The following is a 22,844-nucleotide window of genomic DNA, read 5'->3' as shown; positions in this document are numbered from 1 at the left end:
AAGAGCTTCCACTGTACTCATCACAGGCCTCACTTCTGTTTTTTGGTTACATTCTCGTAATAAATCCTCCTCTATTGTCAAATGTAATTACAGTAGAACCTCGATTATTCGTCACCCTATTAACCGATTGGTGGATTATCCCACTGTCTATTTCTCGCCCTTTTTTTTTTTCTTCAGAAATAATATAACTTATATGGAGTACTGTTTTGTACATTATATTAGTAGGTCCTATGTATTTTTTTCTAGAGAGTGTTATTACAAGCCTTTATCTTTACATAATATTGTCTACTGTTCGAATTGCCGTTCTATATACTCGTAACTTCTATATAAAATGTCTTCCACGGCTGTCAACAGAAAACATGTTTTGCAAAGTATCGAAAAAAGTGCAAATAACTTAATGTTTTGGGAAAGGGAAACTGTGACTCATATGACATCAGAATATGAGATTGGAGTTACAACTGCGCGATTTAATAAAAAGACAAGGATAAAGTGTAAATAATATGTAAATCTACAACATACGACTTCCATTATTCCTATCTTTCCTGAGACAGCCATTACAAGGGGTTTCTTTTCCCCTTAAAAACCCGTCGTTGACAACCAAACCTAAATTAGTAAACTTCTGATCCACTACCTAGCGAGTTAAATACAAAACCATAGAGGAAATTACAAAATCTTCTATGGTACAGATTATCCGATTTTTCTGATTAACCGCTCAGTCCATCCCCTTCATTACCACGGATAATAGAGGTTCTACTGTACTTGGGTTTTGCAACATTTCCCTATCTTTTTGTTTTTCTACTTTTCAGTATAAGCTTGTTTCTCAAAAAGAGAAGTATCACATGAGCAACCTAAGCTATAATCATATTTTGGTACATTGTCTTGCAGCTGCTTTTCACAATGGTATATTCTATATACACAGACTAAGATGAAGGCACAAAATAGGAAAGATTGAAGAATGCTGGGTTGTAGTGAAAGACCTGTCCACTAATGTACGTACATATGTATGTACCTGGTTCAAATAAAGTGCACTGCCAAACAAAATACTTTTTAATATTAATTTAAAGTTACTTACATATCAGCTACATGTAACTTACCACTACATCACTTGCTGCTGTTCTGAAAGGTGAATGATGTGTTCCTTCACTTGGTTTTCTAAATGAAGTAGGAGTTGAAAATAAATTGGCAAGTGAGAAGGAACTGTTGCGAAATGAAGTGCGTTTCACTGTATCCAGCCGGGAAACAGAATCAGGAACCCTCAAAGCATTCTTGAATTCCTAAAGAATAATCAAAGTTTCAAATTTACAGCAAATTTTAAATACATAAATTATGTAGTATATCTATATAAATTCGCAATGTTTTATGTCAAAATCTGTGAGCAGTGGCAAGGAATTAGTAGTAGTAATCTACCAGTTACTGTTAACAAGAATGTTTGTAAAGAATACACATATAATTACAGCATAGTTACCGACTTATAGGTTTTCTGGCACGTAAACACAAACTGAAAAGTGTTCCAGTAATAAAATCATAAAAATCATTAACATCATTACCAATGACGCTGCTGCAACCATCACCACCATAATACTATAATGAATGGGAAAACACTTGATGTGTGTAACAATAATCAAAACACCATGCATTAACTACAGACACTTTATCTTCTATGTACAATAGTGGCAAAAAAAAAAAAAAAACTGGACCGACCCTTGTAGCTGATTTCAGAGCCGTGTTCACTCCAGAGCACAATAGACTGTTAACTAAGGAACAAAAAAAAAAAAGTTTCCTTCCCAGGCAGGATTCGAACCACGAAAGTCTTAGTTAACAGTCTATCGTGCTCTGGAGTGAACAAGGCTCTGAAATCAGCTACAAGGGTCGGTCCGGTTTTTTTTTTTTTTTTTTGCCACTACTGCACAGTATTACCATATCAGGAAACAATAAGAAATGCTTGTTATACTTCCCTAGTAAAAATCGCAAATTTCTTTGAAAATCAACTTGCTGATTCAAAAAATGACAAATTCTTTTGGGTTTAATAATAAATAAATAACTCAATCAATCTTCTTAATGTATCCAGCTGTTTGCTGACAACAAAGTCCACTATAGTCCACTGTAGTCTATTCAGTTGAGGGGTATTTTGATCGGTGTACATTATAGATGCCTGTTGCTAGTAGCCAGACTTGGGGTGTAGTCAATATATACTGCAGAGCTGTGTCTTCTGCAACTGGTACTAATGATTTTAATTTACTTCTTTTGTGGTTTATGGATGGACAATATAGAAGAATGTGTTCCAGATCTCCATCATGATTATTACACCACAGACAAGTAGGTGTAGGTACAATTGTGTGACAATGTGACCTGTTCTGGCTCTAGTTAAAAATGTTTGAACATGTCTGAGCAAGTTTTTGTACATTTCCAGGTCATTTGGTTTCTTTTGTACAGACTGTAAAATTCTTCCTTTATCAGAAGAGAGCCAATTGTTGTTAGGTTTATAAAATGAGACTTTACTGAAGCAAAAGCACTGGATAGAGATATCACTTGAAGAGGTCTTGGTTGCAAATCTATTGCCTGTTTTGCAATGTTATCGACTTTCTCATTTCTAGGTATACCACAATGACTAGGTATCCATTGAAATGTTATTTCCTTTTGGAGTTTTTTAGTTTACTTAGTTGTTTCTGTATTGGAATAATTCTATGTGCATATATAGGTTTGGTACATATTTGATTACTGTTCTCCAACCAGGAGATAAACCGTGAAAGGAATGTGCTTACTATTGCGTCATCTATTGGAGCTAAGTAGATAGATTATATCAGAGTTATAACGTCAGTTTAAAAATCATGCGCTCTCCTGCATAGCCTATGTTATTTCCTGTATGGAGGGATTAAAAGACCAGGAGATTAACCGTGATCTAATTTTGTAACTAGGATAGTATAAAAATGTGTATATCAGTGTTATTGTTTGTGCTGTGAGACTTAGCCAATAGAGATACGAGTACCCACGTGTGTGACCTTATGACATCAACATTCATTCACAGCATCACCCCGCTCCCTCTCATTCCCTGGAGACTTTCTCGTGGTTGGAGTACAATATATTAAATAGAGCCCCCTTGGAGTCGGTAAGTATGCAAATAGATTTTTCAGAAATTTGAGTAACACACTGAAGAGCAGCATCAATAGCTAGCAATTCAGTGTCAAGACTGGAGGAGGATGAACATGGTATGAAATAACTTTCTTGATATTTTGGAATATAATACCCTGCTCTTGATGTCCCATTATTAGGATTTAGAAATCCATCTGTATAAATTTAAGATGATCCTTATATGTGCTGCAGATTACTTCCATGGCATCTAACTTAATAATGTATGGAGGATCATTTTTGGAATGATTTCCTGGAATTTGTATGCTATGTTCTGGAATCACCAATTTCCATGGAGGAATTTCGTTCACAACTGGAGTTTTAGCAATGAGTGTGTCTGTGATATAGATTGGTATTTCTTCTTTGTTTATTTTATAGAAATTACACAGGATATTATCTGACAGTTTGAAGAACATCTGAGATCTGGATGAGGCTCGCAATTTTAAATGTATTTTTAGATCCTTTTGTAATACATAGTGTCTGAATGGTTGAATATTACATTCAATTTCTAGGGAAACAGTTGATGTGGTTTTTGGTACTCCTAGGCATAATCTTAAGGCTGACAATAAAGATATTTAAACATTTTTAAAAGCCTATAAAAAGCCAATGGTATATACAGTCATCATTTTATCCATTGACACCATGGCTGCAGGCATACACTGCTCGCCTGCCGACACTCCAGTCCCTGTGCAGTTGTTATGAGTATTTGTCCAGCTACCTAACATATCCAAACTGTTTTCCCATTCAAATTCCTATAACAATAATCTCTTTCACTTTCATAAACTTCTTCAAAAAGGATCCAACTATGCAGCTAGAGGTGGGGTATGATTTGAAGACCTCTGATTTTGTCGCCGTGACATGTTTATCACTGGTTCAGATTATGACTACAGTTCCAAAATCACAGCTCCGAGAAATCGTCATCTCTGCCCAATGTGTGATTCACAGCAAAGACGACTGATGTACATATATGTGACAGGTCCAGAGTCCAGACAATTGCAAGTCAGATGATTAACTTGAAGGACAACATATGAGATCTAATTCATTTTCGTCCCACTCAAAAAGGTTAACATCGGCAACTCTTTGATACTAAAGCTATGCACTCGCTATATTCTTCCACAATTTATTCACTTAATCATGCGTAAACATTCTTGGGCGAATATACACGCCCACACATAGTGATAACACAGCTCAGAGATCAGAGCGTGTTTTGTTTTCAGTATACTCGCTGTGATAATCACTACTGTTGATGTAAGTCATGGCACCGGTATATCAAGTAGCAGAAGAGCAATAAACAAACACTGTCGGTTCGTAATGAGAAATATTGGTATTCCTCATGGTTAGTTCAGAGATAAGTACTGTAGATGGCAGCGAAATTGAGTTCTAGACGACTTGGAAATCTACAGACAGGGAATGGAGCCTCACAATGTCCAAGAATCATCCTAATACAAAAATCACGCTGTGACAAAATCGTTATTATTTATCACAGTGATTTTTCCAGAGCTGTGATGGCGTACCTTAATTGCAACAAGTACAGGACTACTTCCAGGTCGCAATGTAACAGAATTTTGGAACTTTTTTATTTAAGTCTTCCTTCTCTTGTTCATTTGTTCAGATGACAAAAGAACTAAGCTGATCTTACTTAATTTTCAGACATGATCTCTTAGTTTCCTCTTGATTCACAATTAATGAATAATTTTTCTTTTATTTTGCTGCTGATGATGATGCAACTACTGCAACTTGTTTCTGAGCCACTGCTTTTAACTTCTGAGTTATCAGTTGCTGGAATATCCTCATTGCTTTTTTAATGGTCTTTCATGTTGTTACATTTCCGAAAATGTTATTTCATTCAACTAACCCTTGCATTTCTAAACCACAAGATTTGCATTTAACACTAATGCCTTTTCCACTTTGGGCTGTAAGTTATTTTTAAATTCTCCCTGTATGAGATAAAGTTTTCTTCTTACATAAGGAAGTTATTTTTAAATTCTCCCCATATGAGATCAAGTTCTCTTCCTACATAAGGCATTTTAAATTAATACAATAATCTACTTGTTTTGATGTTTACCACTATTAGAACATACTATCAATGACATGACTGAAGATGAGAAACAAGTTATTACCAATGTGTTAACTCAATAATTGGGAAAATCAACCTACCAGAAATAAACTGTTTGAACACTGGAAACAGTGGGTTGCTACCAATAAGCAAACAAATTTACGTGCTTCATAAATTGTTAATGAGCTTGAATAACAATTAGTATGTTAACTGTTAACACATCTGATTAGTTATTTTAACAATTAATATTAAAGTAGTAATTCAGAAAAACAATTTGAATTTAGAAAATACAATGACTAAAAGCCATAATTGAAATCAATGCACCCTGTTTTTTTTCTGCTATTATCTAGTGGAAATCTTTCCTATTGACAGCAGCAATGTAACTTATATTTATTTAGGCTGGGACCAGAGGATATAAGGAAAGCATACCCCAAGAGTAATCCTGGCCTTCAAGGAGACTTTGGGACTTGGATAAACTTTCAAGTTATCTGAGGCACAATGACCCACTTAAGTGGCATATGTGCTCGGGACCGAAAGGGCCCAACCTATTTCAATCCATTCATTTGTAACTTATATTGCATAAGTTATCAATAAATATTACAATTCTATGAACTTAATTACTGACCATTATATTTGCAACCCCTAATGCACAATTTCAACATTACACAGAACTATCTAGTGCCAGGTAGACAAATATCCAGATATGGACTTACGCAACTGCTCTTACAACATGTTTTATGATTATGTGAACTTCATTATACAATGCTGGTACTTATTCTCTTTATTCTGGTTTCCAAGTTTGCACATTTAAGATTTTAGCCTTAAATGTGTTGTCCAAAAGCACCCACTGCATATGTGAAGGTCGGTATCTATGCTGTAAAGTCAATTTATACAAGGAATTCAAGCACTAAATAAAAACAACTGCTTTTATCGACAGAGATTATACCATTTATGTTAATATATTAAAACATTTAATAATGTTAATAAATATTTAAAATTTAATTTATTCACTTCAGACGAAATAGCAATGAAACTGTCATATTACAAAATTTAATAACCAAAGGGATGATCAGAATTTACCACTTTATTGATAATAATTCGTAATTTGATTTCGCAACTGCTGAAAGAATATTCAGAGCTTATTCTTTATATTTTGTGTTCTTAAAAACAGCATTACATGTATATCGGAAACTAAAATAAAACTAATGGAGACTTGGTTAAACATGAAATCACACAAAAGCCGTGCAATAATATGGAAAATTCACAAACAAGCCTGATTTCTAGCCAAAATAAATGCTGTCCAGTTGCATGAATAAAAGCCTTTCAGTGATGTGGTCATTTTAAAATTAATTATAAGATCTCTAAGACAGAGTTCATTAACGTATGCTACACATTTGTTAGGTTGAAGGTGATTTCTGTAATAGAAAAATAGATGAAAATAATGGTCATTCGAAATACAACTATGCCAAAACTTTACATTCATATTCGAAATTAATCATTCTTATAGTGTTTAAATACAAATTTTCAGTAATGTTAACATATTCGATTTATCTCTTTACTACTGAATCACTTTTTAATACTGTGCAATCCTCTTTTCATAACAATTAATGTAATCTTTTTACTGAAAAGATACATATTTACATTAAGAAATTGTGATTTTAAATTAATGTAGGTACTATTAAAACTTAATTTTATCAAACTTCTATGTGCAAAGTTTTTAGAGTTCAGACACTTTATTCTTTTTGTGCAGCATGTGTATGACATGCTTGAGTGTGAAGTAATGTGACAAAACAAGCAAACACAATTCATGGGCATTTAGAAAGAAAAACAGATTTTACTAAACAAAGTCTTAACACATCTGCAAGTGTTACCTATTATAGCAATGCTCCACACTTTTTCTGCCAATCACAGATGAAAAAGAGAGAAAACATCACACATAGGAAAAAGTGAACTACATGCAAAGATCCATAGACACACACGGACATAAGTAGTTTGAAACAATTACATTCACATATGTGCACAATGATTGAAGTAAATCTTTCTTTACCCCATCCAAACTTCCTCTTATTTGTTGAAAGTCCTGTAACATGTTTCAAACTCACATTTCAGTGTTGTTCTATGGAAGTATGTCAACATTTATATTCTTGCACATTACTATAATATTATAAATAAAACAACTATACACATATACATACATATCCCAGTGAAGGCGGATTTTTATAGCATTGACATCTGCCTTTCTTAAAGGAAGAAGGTGACTTAAATTTTAAATACTGACTGATGTTCTGTTGTAGAACACAAAGCTCTCATGCAGTAAAGATGTATGCATGAATTTAACTTCTGCATGAGGAGGGTTTAAGTGATTATGCTAAGTGGATCTCAGACTTGTTATCGAGGTTATTGAGAAGAGAGAAATTGCTTTCCTATAAAATAAAGAATGAATTAATTAATAACAATTCAGAGATTTATTCTATAAACATATGCTGAAAAGTGGGTATGAGGAGACACTACAAGGTAAGATAAACTTAAGATTTCATAAAATCATGGCTGTTCCTGGAGCATTACAAAAAGTGATGCTTAGTCTATAAATAAAAATTAAAAAATGAAGAGATAAGTTAGATGCAAATTGTAAATAAAATATTCAAAAAGATCAATGCACAAGAAACTATTATGGATGTGTAAGATCTATGAAAAATTTGAAACATTAAAATAAATATAGAATCGAATGCATTTTGGAAGAGAAGGATTGGTATAATAAAAAATGGCAGATATAAGATGTCTAACATAAGTTAATGCTTAATAATGAGGAGGAAGAAGAAGAAATAATTTTTTCTCAACTCGAAATTCACTTTAGTTCCTTCCAACTTGCAGACGTCACTTCACTGAGCTACATGAAAGTAAGGACATAGAATTAGTTAAACTTGAGCAATTATTTAATTATAACAAATGAACAGCACTCAGTTCAATATTTTATAAATCATTATTTAATTCAAAATTACAACTACCCTTTAAATGTCAAAGTAATTCATAACAATAAGATACAAATTCTGCTTGCATTTGAAGTTACTGTAGGTTTATGTATATACAAATACATTTTACCCCTCAGTCTTGAGACTTTAGGTAAAACTACATACATAATTGTAATGCATGGAAAATAAATGAAAGAACAAAACTGTCTTATTTATATACAGTTTTTCCTGTTTATATTGTTAGTACTGAAAGTTTACAAGTGACTTTATCGAAGAAGCGTACAGATGAATGTTCAGAATTATTATTATTATCATAATTCAAAATTATATTTTCATTTTAAGTCCTCAGGAACAATAGAGGAGGGGGAAAAACAATTTACTTGAAATTTATGCTCACAATTTTGTTCTTTATGTGTTTTATCACACAAGAAACGTTGTAATGATATATATCATTAGATGCAAAAGCAAAATATGTTCCTTATATAGTATTAAATAAGCAATGTAATCTTTTGTAATGTCCCAAATATAGGTGCTAATGTTAATTAATCATTTTGAATTGTCATACTGCAACTGACAGAAAATTAAAAAAAGACAGAGAGATACTTACCTCTAAGTCTTCATCTTCATCTATATCTGCCACTTCCTGGTAAGCCTTTGTGAAGAGTTCAACTGCTTTTGTGTGAAAACCTAGCTCAATAGTTACGAAAGCGAGAAGTAATGATTTAATATCATGCAGTTTCTTCTTCTCGAACATATCGATTTGTTCCTCCAGAGCTTTCACAGTCCGTGAAACATCAGCACTTGCTTTCAGTAGTTCTGACTCAGCAAGAGACTTGGATATATTAAGGATTAACATTGTAAAATATATCATGAACATTGTAAGTTTCTAACACTTTACTATTCCAGATGGATTCAGCATCTTCAATTAAAGACAATAAATATAAGATTAAATGGATGAGATTCTGAAGAAACCAGTCTTCTTTCCATGGCTTGCATCTCCTGAACACTTACCACTAAAACTGTCACTTGGTAAATTATATGTATATGGCATATAACAGAGTATCTGTACTAACAAAGAGCAAGAAGTAAATTATGATTACAGAAATTCACTGTAGTAAAATTTTCAATACCTACTTTTACTTTTAAAGATTTTTCTACGTTTTATTAGTAGTTCCCTTGTAATCTCAACTGCCAGCTTCTCTTATCTTCCCACTGGACTTCCTGTATTCCTCATTACATCACTGTTCAAGCATTCCTCCTCATGTCATTCTTTTAATCTGTGTTCCTCTCTCAAAGTGAGAGTCCAAGTTTCACAACCATACAGAACAACCGGAAATATAACTATGACTTGAGGCTTTCCCGGAATTTGATGTAGAATAACTCTTCTCGGATTCTCAGCCAGGTGAGTTGGAGATTTGCTTCCAAGCTTTCGATGGCTAGCTCTGTCATCTTCTTCAGGGAATGAAGTGATGTGGGACCATGTCTAGCCGGTATATATGCAATAGTAGGGCTTCCCGCTGTGGGCCAATCAAGAGCTAGTTCCTAGTCCCGAAGTGTATTGATGGCAGGTATCCTTGCTGTACTCAACTGTAGACCCTCCCTCCCCCAATCTCTGTTGAAATTATTGCCATCTAGCTGGATTTCGATGGCTTCCTTGATAACCAAGTCCCAGTAACCTGATGTCTTGTCCAAGATGGTGGTGGCGCCGAAATCTATCTTGTGATCCGTTTAAACAGAGACGGGGGTCTACAGCTAAGTACAGCATGGAAACTTGCCATCAATATGCTTCGACCACCAGCACACAGCAGACAGTTGGGACCAGCAACTAGCTCCTGATTGGCTACTGCTTCCACCAATCACAGTGCACCTGGAGGTCGGGACTAGGAACTAGCTCCTGATTGGCCCGCAGCGGGAATCCCTATTGCATATATACCGGGTAGACATGGTCCCACATCACTTCATTCCCTGAAGAAGATGGCAGAGCTAGCCATCGAAAGCTTGGAAGCAAATCTCCAACTCACCTGGCTAAGAACCCGAGAAGAGTTATTCTGGTAATATAACTGTTTTATAAATTCTAACTTTCAGATTTTCTGACAGCACATTAGATGACAAAAGCTTCTCAACCGAATAATAACAGGCATTTCCCATATTTATTCTGCGTTTAATTTCCTCCCGAGTGTCATTTATATTTGTTACTGTTGCGCCAAGATGTTTGAATATTTCCATCTCTTCAAAGGATAAATCTCCAATTTTTATATTTCCATTTCGTACAATATTTTGGTCATGAGACATAATCATATACTTTGTCTTTTCGGGATTTAGTTCCAAACCTATCGCTTCACTTGCTTCAAATAAAATTTCTGTGTTTTCCCTGATTGTTTGTGGATTTTCTCCTAACATATTCACGTCATCTGCATAGACAAGAAGCTGATGTAACCCGTTCAATTCCAAACCCTCTTTGTTATCCTGAACTTCCCTAATGGCATATTCTAGAGCAAAGTTAAAAAGTAAAGGTGATGGTGCATTTCCTTGCTTTAGCTTGCATTGAATTGGAAAAGCTCAGATAGAAACTGGCCTATACAGACTCTGCTTATGTTTCACTGAGACACAGTAACTAGTTTCTTAGGAATACCAAATTCAATAAGAATATTATATAAAATTTCTCTCTTAACCGAGTCATATGCCTTTTTGAAATCTATGAATAACGGATGTACTGTACCCTTATACCCCCATTTTTCTCCAATATCTATCAATTACAAAAAATCTGATCAATAGTCGATCTATTACATCTAAAACCGCACTGATGATCCCCAATAATTTCATCTACATATGGAGTTAATCTTCTCAAAAGAATATTGAACAAAATTTTGTATGACATCAACAAAAGTGGTATTCCTCGAAAGTTACTACAATTAGTCTTGTTCCCCTTCTTAAAAATAGGTACAATTATGGGCTCCTTCCATTGTTCTGGTACAATTTTCTTTTCCCAAATAGCAAATACAAGCTTATAAATTTTGCTAGACAATGTGCTTCCACCCTCTTGTATTAATTCTGCTGGAATTTGATAGATACCTGGAGAATTGTACTTTTTCAGATTTCCTATCGCAATTTCGACTTCAGAAAATGTGGGTTCAGATATAAATGGCTCAGCAGTTTGCATTTGGATTTCGTCCCGATCATTTCTATTTGGCCTATGTACATTTAGTAGTTGCCCAAAATAGTTTTTCCATCTATTCAGTATTGAATGAGAGTCTGCAAGCAAGTCACCATTCTCATTTTTGGTCACGTTTACCCTTGTCTGATATCCATTCTTAAATTCCTTTATACCCTTATATAAATCTCGAATGTTTTTATTCTTACTATTTGTTTCTACCTCAGTCAGTTTTTCCTTCAGAGTAATCTGTCTTTTTATTTCTAAGTGTACGACTTGCTTCCAGTCTTTCATTGAAATAGTTATCTCTATTTGCCTCAACTGGATTCTGTAAGAATTTCAATTTTGCCTGTTTCCTTTTTCTACTACCATGGAACAATCTTCATCAAACCATGGTTTCTTTTTCTTAGTTTCATAATAACCCATGTTCTGCTCAACTGCAATTTTGATACTATCTCTGATATTTTCCCACATGCTATTAATATCTAACTCTTTCTCAACTTCGTTGGAACTATTTGAAGTTTCGACCTGATAATGTTGCTTAGTTTCCTCGTCATTTAATTTCAGAATATTGAATCTACTAATATTAAATTGTTGCTCTACTCGCTTGGCTACTGATAGTCTTTCTCTTAATTCTCCAAGTACCAAATAATGGTCAGAATTACAGTCTGCCCCCATGAAAGTTCGAATGTCTACTATACTAAAACGTCTCTGTTTATCTATCAAGATGTGATTTATTTGGTTGTATGTCAATCCATTTGGAGACGTCCAAGTATATTTATATATATCCTTATGGGGGAATGTTGTATTTATAACAATTAAATTTTTTGATGTGTCAAAGTTTACTAACCTAACTTCAATGTCATTACTAGTTACTTATAGACTCTTTTTTCCAATATCAGTTTAAAAATATCCTCCCATCCTACTTCAGCATTGAAATCCCCAATAAAATTTTCATGTGATATCTAGATAACTGATCAAAAGTGTGTTCCAATTCCTCATTGAAGCTCTCCTTTATATGGTCGTCTTTCTCTTCTGTAGGGGCATGAGCATTTATAACTATGATATCGCACCATCTACCCTTAAGTACTAAACACGATAATCTGTCACTGATAAATTCGACCTTTTTTACTACTGATTTTATTCTTTTATGAACAAAGAATCCAGTTCCTAATGAGTGATTATTATTTTATTCCCCATAATGCAACAAGTAATCTCCTATTTGTGATGTCATTCCCATCTAACCTAACCTCTTGTACTCCCATAGTCTATTCTATATCTTGCTACTAATGTTACCTCTCCTGTTCTATAAAGACTAGTTATGTTCCAAGTACCAAATCTCATAATCTTATATATCTGAATGCAACAGTCCGCACATCAAGATCGTGCTTGTATCCCATACTGGCAACCTGGCAGTCTGAATGCTAAGAAGAGCACTGTACTATACATATTACAAATTCCTTAAAATATTTCAGTAAACAATAAATTTGAACGCAAGCTTTGAATTGCTGTGATTTTACTTAAATCCATGTTCATCATGAATCATTAAAAAGATGGAACTGGTCTCGTAGAAATTCAAAAACAAATTTTCCACTTTTAAAAATCACTGTAACATTCCCAAACTGATAATTTGTAGAGATGAATATATTACCAAATATTAGCATGTCATACTTATAGTATACACGAATATTTTTAAGTCTGTAACACTTTGTGACTGGTTACTTTGTCTTCAAGTAATGTCTCAAACATCATGAGTTTTAAACCTTACTATAACTAACTACAATATTAGTGTCTATATGAGTATTACTGCAATAAATTAAAATGCACAAAAGTGTAGAAACAGTCAGGTGATTACACTTGCAATCATTACATTGTCATAAGGATACTATCTGCTGCCTATTCCTAGGATTCCTCTCTTTGATTCGGTCCAGATGTTTCTTGCGAGCCAGCTCTCGGTCACGAGCAACAAACGTGTTCTTCACTTCCTCCTTGGCATGTTTGCAAATATCTTCATATTGTGACAGCTCAGTCACAACTTTCGTTTCTAATCGCTGAACCTCAGTATCTCTGAATAATCAATTAAAACTATTTTTAGGACAGGACTTGAAAACAATTAATACTATATCAATGCACACAAAGCAATGGGTGAAATACTTCTTATAACATACTCGTACCTGTAGTCCCCTATAGTCGATAATGTGGACGAAAATTGGAGCAAGCCATTTCTAAGAGATTTGTTTACATTTTCAGCTTCTGCATAGTCTTGAATTACTTTCACTACTTCATCTGATTTATCTCGCAATCTAAGAACGAAATAATAATAAATAAATTTAAAATCATAAAAACCATTCAACATCATAACATATAGGTAATATAAAATTACTTTAATACTATGGATTTGTATGTAAGCCAGAAACACCAACACTTCTGTGTAATAGAAAGAGCTGGGAACTCCACCAAATAAATACAATTTGAAACAATGGGGAATAACTTGTCATAAATAAATTTCTCCTGTGTAAAACTAAAGATGTGTGGCTTATTAAAACATGTGTTATTTGGCAGTGGCTACACAACTCAAACAATACTGATGGTCAATGCATATACAGTATATTTTCAATTACTCAACCAGCAAGCCTTATAAAGAGTGAGTCAAACCTAAGTTACAGACATTCTGGCATTTCACAGTGTCACTCAGTCAACTGTCTCAACAGTAGGCCTATTGAGAAATATGTATTTTTATGCTCGACAATGCCGAAATGTAGTAATTCTACACCTGGTAGCAGTCCTTTAATGCATGTCATTAAAGTTCAGGTTTTCGATTATTCTCGGATATGCAATCGAAAGACGAGGGAAACGTCATGGAGGCTGGAAATCCAATACTGTCGCAGAAGGTTATGTTCTGTTACTATAATAATTAGCGTTAATTGTAAATAATATTCAAATAAATTCAATTTGTCATCTCGTTTTTCAATTCTAAATCAATTTCCAGGTTACATCAAAATTAGTTCATGTTATTCTCTAGATTATATCAAGGTCAATGACATTATTGTTCCTCGGAAAAAATCAATACTTTCGCGTCTGCGCACATCTCACAATTTACGAGCTATGCACAAGGTCACTTCCACTCTTCAGAGAGATGCGAATAAAATGAATACTTCTGAATAATTTCAAGTTAGAAATATGGTCGAGCATAAAAAGTCGTATGAAACTTGTCTATAATGGTAATTAAGATGCTTGTATGAAAATTATGAAACTTGCTTGCGCTCGTTTCATAAACAAACATACTCGCGTCTTAATTACTATCATTATAGGCTCGTTGCATAATGTACTATTAATCATGTATAGATACATAATACAGCAACGCATTTTCCTCGTTGAAAAAAATCTACTGAACAAGAAATCGTACAAGTTGTATTTACGCAAGTTTTGGTGGCATTTTCCAGAGACTACACAGCCATGCAAATAGTTTGTTAAATTATTTAATAAGTGAAGAGAAACAGGTTCCTTTTCCAATTAGAAGAAATGTTGTCCAAAGCATATTTTAACAGAACAAAAACTTTATGATGAGCATGAGAGGATGGGTTGAGCACAAAAAAATTATCTGTTGCTTAGGACAAGAAATGATTGTATCACAACACTCTGTGGTAAGGGATTCGAAATTTTATTCTTATAAGCTGTCAGAGGTTAGTAAAATTGAATATAGATGAGCCAGTAGATTTTCTTATTGGATGTTAGAATCAATCCACGATGGAATTGTTACCCAATGCTTTTTTTTTTTTTTTTCACTGATGAAAATGTTTCACTTCAGTGGTTATGTGAATGCTCCCAGAATACTTGGTGCTGGAATACTGAAAAGCCATGTTGTTCTCATTAAGTCCCATAACATGATCGAAAGTAATAGTATAATTATGATTAGTGTGCAAAAAATAGTTGGGCCCGTATTTTGTTTATGATACAATTAATTCAGAGCATTATATGAACAATATTCTGTAACAGTTTTCACAATTTTTGACAATTCTAGAAAAGAATTACAAACTTTTTCAGCAAGATGGTGCAAGAGCACATACATCAGTGCATTCAATGGAAGCCCTACATGAAATTTCTGACGACAGGACAGAGTAATAAGTAGTGGACTATGACCTGCTAGTCTCCAGATTTATCAGTGTGTGACTTTTACCTCTTGGGTACCCTCAAACAATGAATGTACGAAAACAATCCACATACTCTGGAGGCTCTCAAGGATGAAATAATAGGGCTAAACACAATATTAGTGAATATGAGTTCCAGCAAGTATCCCAATGCTGTAACATGTATATAGAATGTAATGGAGGATATTTTGCACAACTGCTCTGAAATTCAGGTAAGATTCTCTTCATTTCAGGCCAAGAAACAGCAATAATGTTATCCACAAGAGCTAACAAACTGCTTGTCAGATTGTAGTGCCTAGAGATGGTTTTGACTCCTCCGTACCAAGAACAAAAGAAATTAATACTACCTGCTATGACTATATTTCCATGCTATCTACTGTATTTTGTATTTACTCACTCTGCAAATTACAAGTGTAGAATCTTACGAAGGTGCTTCAATAATGAACATTATTAGGCCTACTTTTCCTGATTTTATGAACAGTCACATATTTATTTTCATAAAATTCTCAGGTAAATTCATTCATCACTTTACCACTATATGAAAAATTTCTGCTAGAAGTAATGCCTCACAAATAACTTTCAAAATAGGATGCATTGGGTTTTTAAATTTACAAATTTTAGTGAAATTTTCTTGAGATATATTTTTACAATCTTGTGAAGCTATTTCTAGTACTATATCGGGACTCTTAACTAATTCTAATTCCATTTTCAGGAGTAACCAGTCAATTTAAGGGGAGACCTTTGGTGAAAAATGTGAAAATTTTATTGATTCCCCCCCCCCCCACTTAAAATACCATAATCATGTGTACTTTCATCTTGCCACAGGAATTTGTCCAATTCCACTTCTAAGTTGATTTAGAAAAATGTCCCCTAATGTCTGTGTGGGCGTGGCCCATTTGAAAGTTTTCAAAAATAATTTAAACTCAATTTCCCATATGGTAAGATACATTTATTTTTCTTTTTTAGACTTACTTTTTTATAGTAAATATTACCCAATTCTAATGACATTTTTACAGTGTGCAGAGAATGGATAAACATTATCTAAGTAAAATAAAATCTATTTGTATATGGTTCCATCAATATGTGTATTCCCAAGAAAACCAGATATGCTAAGGTGTTCATTTAGTGTTTACCACCTAACAAAGGACCTGAAGAGGTCATTTATGGCAAAAACGTTTGTCCTTACCCCCCACCGGGGTCCTATCGTGTAATTAGATCATGTGTTGACTTATTTATATATTAAAGATAAGCAATTGACAGAACCATATATAAATATATTTTATTTTATTGTACTCGCTTATCGGACCACTATGCCAATGAAATTATCTAAGTATCCGAATTTGAAATAATGAATTTATGAATTTTAAATTTTCAAAAAGTTATATCTCAGAAATTAATACATATTATATAAATCTATTGCACAGCCTGGTTCTCCCACATATGGAGACTCAGCTGCAAACATTACATAATATATTAAAATAATTATATCTCTTGGAGAAATTACGCACCTCATTTTAAATTTCGTAGAATACCATTATTGGTTAGCAAAACTATGCTGTAAAATTTAGTTAAATTTGGTCCAATAGAAAAAAAGTTTCAAAATTTACAAGAGTGTCCCCTTAAGTGCGTTATGTGTACTGTAATTTCAGAAGTCACCAATGCAGTTGCACCTGGTATGTTACCTAGTGTCGCTATCAAAATAAAAGTATCCAGAAATTGCAACATAATTAAACCACTATGAATGGTTATAATTTAAGAACAGCTCTGTCTTTTATAATGTTTCAGCACTTCTTGAATCTTGACTGCACTTCCTTTCCACACAAACCCCAAGAGAGGTCTAAATATTAGTGCCTATTATCTAATTACATTACTGGCAAGTGTATGTTCAATTTGTTTTACAGTGTTCTTATGTTATAATTCCTACATATATTTCTCTAACATACCCTGCGTTCTTTCTTGTATATGCTGCAAATATGGTACACAGTTCTGCAAAATGCTTCTCAACTAGGGTTATCCTCTCTTGAATGAACTTGGCTTGCTGTTCACTAAAGAATAAAAGTACTATGTCAGAAACGTTATACTCCTCAAAAAAAAAAAAATTCTGCAGTCTTAACTTACCTAGTTTCGAAAATAGACAAAACAACAACTTACACTTCATTTTTAATCAAAACAATAACAAAGTTCAAAATTGATTTAATTAAATCTACCATTGCATATAGACAGATATCGAAAAGTTGTAAGGAATTACGTGGGAGAAGGAACACAACTGGCTTGGAAAAGAGAAAGCAAAGGTGAGAGAGAGCAGGTGCTGTCAGATTCTGCCCTCTCCTGAGTGAAATCATGCACAACCATGTCACAGATTCCATGGACAATGTTGTTGTTGTTTTCTAATGCCAGGCGTTTGACAATAAAGTCATTTGACCTCTTGCACTCCAATATTTTTCAAAGATATTATCATGGTCAGCCAATGAAGCACAGATTTTCACACGGACAGTGTTTAAGTTGACTTTTTTTGCTTTCAGTGCAGTGCTGTTCATTCATCTCACAATGTAATATGGCAGATATTATATTTATTTTATTGGGTTATTTTACGACGCTCTATCAACATCTAGGTTATTTAGCGTCTGAATGATATGAAGGTGATAATGCTGGTGAAATGAGTCCGGGGTCCAGCACCGAAAGTTACCCAGCATTTGCTCGTATTGGGTTGAGAGAAAACCTCGGAAAAAACCTCAACCAGGTAACTTGCCCCGACCGGATTCGAACCCGGGCCACCTGGTTTCGCAGCCAGACGTGCTGACCATTACTCCACAGGTGTGGACAGGCAGATATATATGATTCATATAAGTTAATATATTCGCCCTGACAAGTTTGAACACAGATTTTATAGAATAATTTTCCAGTGTTAATGTTCCAAGTCTTATAATGATTCATAACCTAATTACGAAATTTCGACAGACAAGAAGTGTTACAGAAAACATGATCAGGTCCTCATCGAAGAAACTTAGACGACTTTCCATATCACCTAGAAATGCCATTCATAAATCCCCTAGGCTATTAGGCTGTATTGGAGAGGTGCTCCATCTTGCTGACATGTAAGATTGCTCCAAAGAATGAGAGAACATTTTTAAGGTGCTCTAATAAGAGTACCTCATGAAGGAACCTCGCATACATAGAGCCAGTGGAGTTTCCCAGAAACATGCAAGGCCCCACTGAGGATGCCAGCCAACACACTAATTCCCCATCGCACCTATGAGAATCTCAAGTGTGACATGTAGATTTTTTGTAGTGCTGCATGAGACTACTGAAGTAATTGAAGTCCCCATCGCGAATGCAAAAAGTTTTGTTGGTTCACAAACTTAATTTAGATATCACAGTCTCTCTGCAGTGCCCTGTTAACCATCGACAATAGTTCAGGCATCTAAGGCAATCTGTGGGCAGGATATGGTGCACAGGACTGTATTGATAGGGGTACAAACCGTTCTCGTGAACAAAGTCCCAGGCCATTCTGTGATACAACCCCAAGTGCTGTACAGTAACACGTAACTTGGTATTAGATTATCTTCAATGATATGTAGTACCCTATCCTCGAGCTGTAGTGCACGTCAAAAGGGAGTCAACCTTCAACAGCAGAGGAGCATGTGGCCTGTTATCCTCATCTGCTCGTCCAACCTTCAAAATACATTGCCAGTAGAGTGTCTTCTTCTGGGGGACTGCAAAGCATACTCGTGAAAGACAGTGTTGATGTTATTATGATATGCCTCCAAGACGACACATATATATCCCAGTATTTCTTGTAACTGAACAGTTCCATCCATGTATGAGAAGTAGAAGTAGCACCAGCAGCAGCTTTTTTCAATGTAACGAGAGAGTAAGCTGGTAGTTTCCAGCTTTCGTTGGTGACGATTGTTTTGTAAATTGCCTACAACGGAAGGGGATATAAACAGTTTGGGTTTGGAAATCATGGAACTTGATATTTACAGACATGTCAATATGCAACTGCCAATGCCACAGGTAATAAAGACCCAACAAATGGATATTGGAGATTTAATTGGAGAGGAAATAGCTAAAAATTTGCATTTGAAATATTTAAATAGACTACTGAAATCTTTAATTACTCCATTTGACAAGATGACAATTGTGAGAAAACGTATGTATTAGTTTATATTTTAATTTTGTTCATTTAAATGTATACTTTCACCTCCTATAATATTTTTGGCCAATTCTGACCATTCTGTTTAACTGGATAATAATATTACAAGCACAAGAAGTTATTTAGATCTCTTAATAAAATAACATTACAAAAAGTTGCAAAAAGCTAAGTATAAGACAATTTTTCTTATCTGTAAGTATAGATATAGCTAATTTGAGATTACTGTGTATCCAAGAGCCCATCAAGACTACAATAGAACAGTAATTCTGCAAATTGGAAGTTTGTCAAGAAACAATATAAGGAAAATGTTTACAAAGACTACCTCAATTTATATAATGCAAATAAGTACTAAGTATATAAAAGGATATAATATCTGTGTGTTTTCGATTTCTTACATCTTTGCATTTATATTAATGTATATTTTAGGATATTGTATGAGGAAAGTTGCTTTATTTAAGTTAATCTATTTTTTTAAGATATTGTCGTGCACTTGTTCTATTCTTGCACCATGTTGACATTTTAATGACGAACTATGTGGCGCATTAATGACATATGATGCAGTTCGTGACGTTTCAATGATGTGGAATAGATTTTCCAATGCAAGGCAGATATGCTCATTTGTTCCTAAGCCATGGAGCACGGTGCACTTTACTACAGGCAGGAATACTATTCCCATCCCTTGCTGTCATGTTGACATCATGAGGCCTATTTTAGCATGGTGCAGCAATATGTTTCGTTCATTAAACAAGAATATTTGACAACAAGCATAGTAATGATATATTCCACCACTTCAAAAAATCATAATGAATATAGCCTAGGGTAGGAGTGGCCAACCCCACCGGCCAAGTAAGCTTGCACCTTCAGTTCTTACTGTAACCGAAAATGGAAGATTTATTCTCTTATTTTCTATTATTTTTCTGTATATACTGTAGTTAAAGGACCACTGTCAATACTTCCTCTTGTTTATCTCTTTGCAACGTCTTTCTCTTGATAGCACATTGTCTTTGTATTCTGTGAATGACCAACTCTAATATTTTCTGTTGTAACTAATAGTATAGATTTAACTTTTTCTGTGTTTTTTTACCTTGGAAATTTTGATTTTGTCGCCTTCTTTTCTGTGAATTTGATTTCTATTCGAAAATTTCAAGAGCAATAATTAACAATAGGTCCCTAAAGGAAACAACAAACAAATTTCTTGGCTTACAAATCAATAATGTGTTAAATTGGAAAAATCATATTAAGGAAATTATCTTCACACTAAATTCAGCATATTTTGATATTAGATCTATGCAAGAGACAGTAAATATCAATATCGTAAAACAATGTACTTTGCATACTTCCACTCGGTAATGAGTTTTGGAATAATATTTTGGGGAAATTCTACAGATAGTAACAGTATATTCCTACTACAAAAGAGAGTAATTAGAATAACAGTAGGTGCCAAATCTAGGGAATCGTATAGGACCATTTAAAAAAAAGAACTACAAATAATGCCCATGGCTTGTCAGTATATTTTTTCATTAATAAACTTCCTCCTAAGTAATCATAAAAACTTTGTAACTAATTCAACAGTTCATAGCATAAATACTTGTCAAAAGAATGACTTTCATACTCCATTCGCAAGTCTATCATGCTATCAAAAAGGAGTGTGTTATATGGCAGTAAAAATTTTTATAGCCTCTCTACAGATATAAAAAATCAAACTCAAAACATAAGATTATTTAGGGCCAAATTAAATCAATCAATCAATCTTCTTAATGTATCCAGCTGTTTGCTGACAACATAAAGTCCATTATAGTTCACTGGTCTTTTTAGTTCTTGTTTTTCATGAGAAATGAGAGGTATTTTGATTGGTGTTCATTATAGATGTCTGTTGCTAGTAGCCAGAGTTGGGGTGTAGTCAATATATAATGCAGGGCTGTGTCTTCTAGAATTGGTACTGATGATTCTAATTTATTTCTTTTGTGGTTTATGGATGGACAGTATAGAAGAATGTGTTCCAGATCTTACCATGATTATTACACCACAGACAAGTAGGATTATCAGAAATGTGAAATCAGTGTAGGTACAATTGTGTGACAATGTGACCTGTTCTGGCTCTTGTTAAAAATGTTTGAACATGTCTGGGCAAGTTTTTGTACATTTCCAGGTCATTTGGCTTCTTTTGTTCCTTTGTTAGAAGAGAGCCAATTGTTGATCCATAGATTTATAAAATGAGACCTTACTGAAGCAAAGGCAATGGATAGAAATATCACTTGAAGAGGTCTTGGTTGCATATATGTTGCCTGTTTTGCAATGTTATCAACTTTATTTCCAGGTATACCACAATGATTAAATATCCATTGAAATGTTATTTCCTTTTGGAGTTTTTTTAGTTTACTTAGTTGCTTCTGAATTGGAATAATTCTATGTGTGTATAGGTTTGGTACATATTTGATTATATTAAATATAGCCTCTTGGATTCATTAAGTATGAAAATAGATTTTTCAGAAATTTGAGTAACACACTGAAGAGCAGCATCAATAGCTAGCAATTCAGTGTCAAGACTGGAGGAGGATGAACATGGTATGAAGTAACTTTCTTGATATTTTGGAATATAATACCCTGCTCCTGATGTCCTATCATTAAGGTTTAGAGAGCCATCTGTATAAATTTGAAGATGATCCTTATATGTGCTGCAGATTACTTTCATGGCATCTAACTTAATAATGTATGGAGGATCATTTTTGGAATGATTTCCTGGAATTTGTATGCTATGTTCTAGAATTACCCATTTCCATGGAGGAATTTCGTTCACAACTTAAAGAAGTACCCAATTTCTCTCGCCTTCTATTCTGTAGGTGAATTTATGACATTCAACACTGATGCATGAATATTTCTGTTTTGTATTAAGTATCGATACTTACTTCTTGTGTTGTACTAGTATATTGTAAAACACTTCTGTATATATTTCAACTAGACTGTGACTATAATTAAGAGTTTATAGTACTAATAAGATTTTTTTTACATGTTCCATATTCTAGCTGTCAAGCCATGTATGAATACTATAGAATGTAAATAAATACAATACAATGGCCCATCAAGACATTTTGATTGGCTCGCTGATAGCTTAAAATCCAATGTCAGTCTATTTGTGATTATAAAGTAAAGTAAGTAAACTGTCCAATTCACATAAACCGCTTTTCAAGTAACTTAATTTTTATGTGTTTAAGGTATTGTCAACCACAATAAATGGAAGAGA

At 34.0% G+C, this 22,844-nt stretch overlaps 1 protein-coding gene across 1 annotated transcript in view; it reads right to left on the bottom strand.

The window, feature by feature from the left end:
• The window catches only part of Fam92 (CBY1 interacting BAR domain containing protein Fam92), a 36,739-nt gene that overhangs the window by 8,556 nt on the left and 5,339 nt on the right, over positions 1-22,844 (bottom strand). Inside the window, exons 3-8 of the mRNA XM_069841874.1 lie at positions 17,394-17,495; positions 13,477-13,605; positions 13,189-13,369; positions 8,759-8,983; positions 7,188-7,262; positions 1,095-1,274 (exon numbers count right to left, since the gene is read on the bottom strand). Of these exons, the coding sequence (XP_069697975.1) occupies positions 1,095-1,274; positions 7,188-7,262; positions 8,759-8,983; positions 13,189-13,369; positions 13,477-13,605; positions 17,394-17,495 (892 nt within the window). The remainder of the gene's footprint in view (positions 1-1,094; positions 1,275-7,187; positions 7,263-8,758; positions 8,984-13,188; positions 13,370-13,476; positions 13,606-17,393; positions 17,496-22,844) is intronic.

Source organism: Periplaneta americana, chromosome 12, assembly GCF_040183065.1.
Source record: "Periplaneta americana isolate PAMFEO1 chromosome 12, P.americana_PAMFEO1_priV1, whole genome shotgun sequence".
In the NCBI taxonomy this organism is placed as follows: Eukaryota; Metazoa; Arthropoda; class Insecta; order Blattodea; family Blattidae; genus Periplaneta; species Periplaneta americana.
Note: the sequence above shows the minus strand (reverse complement) of the source record. Positions and strands in the feature narration are given on the sequence as shown.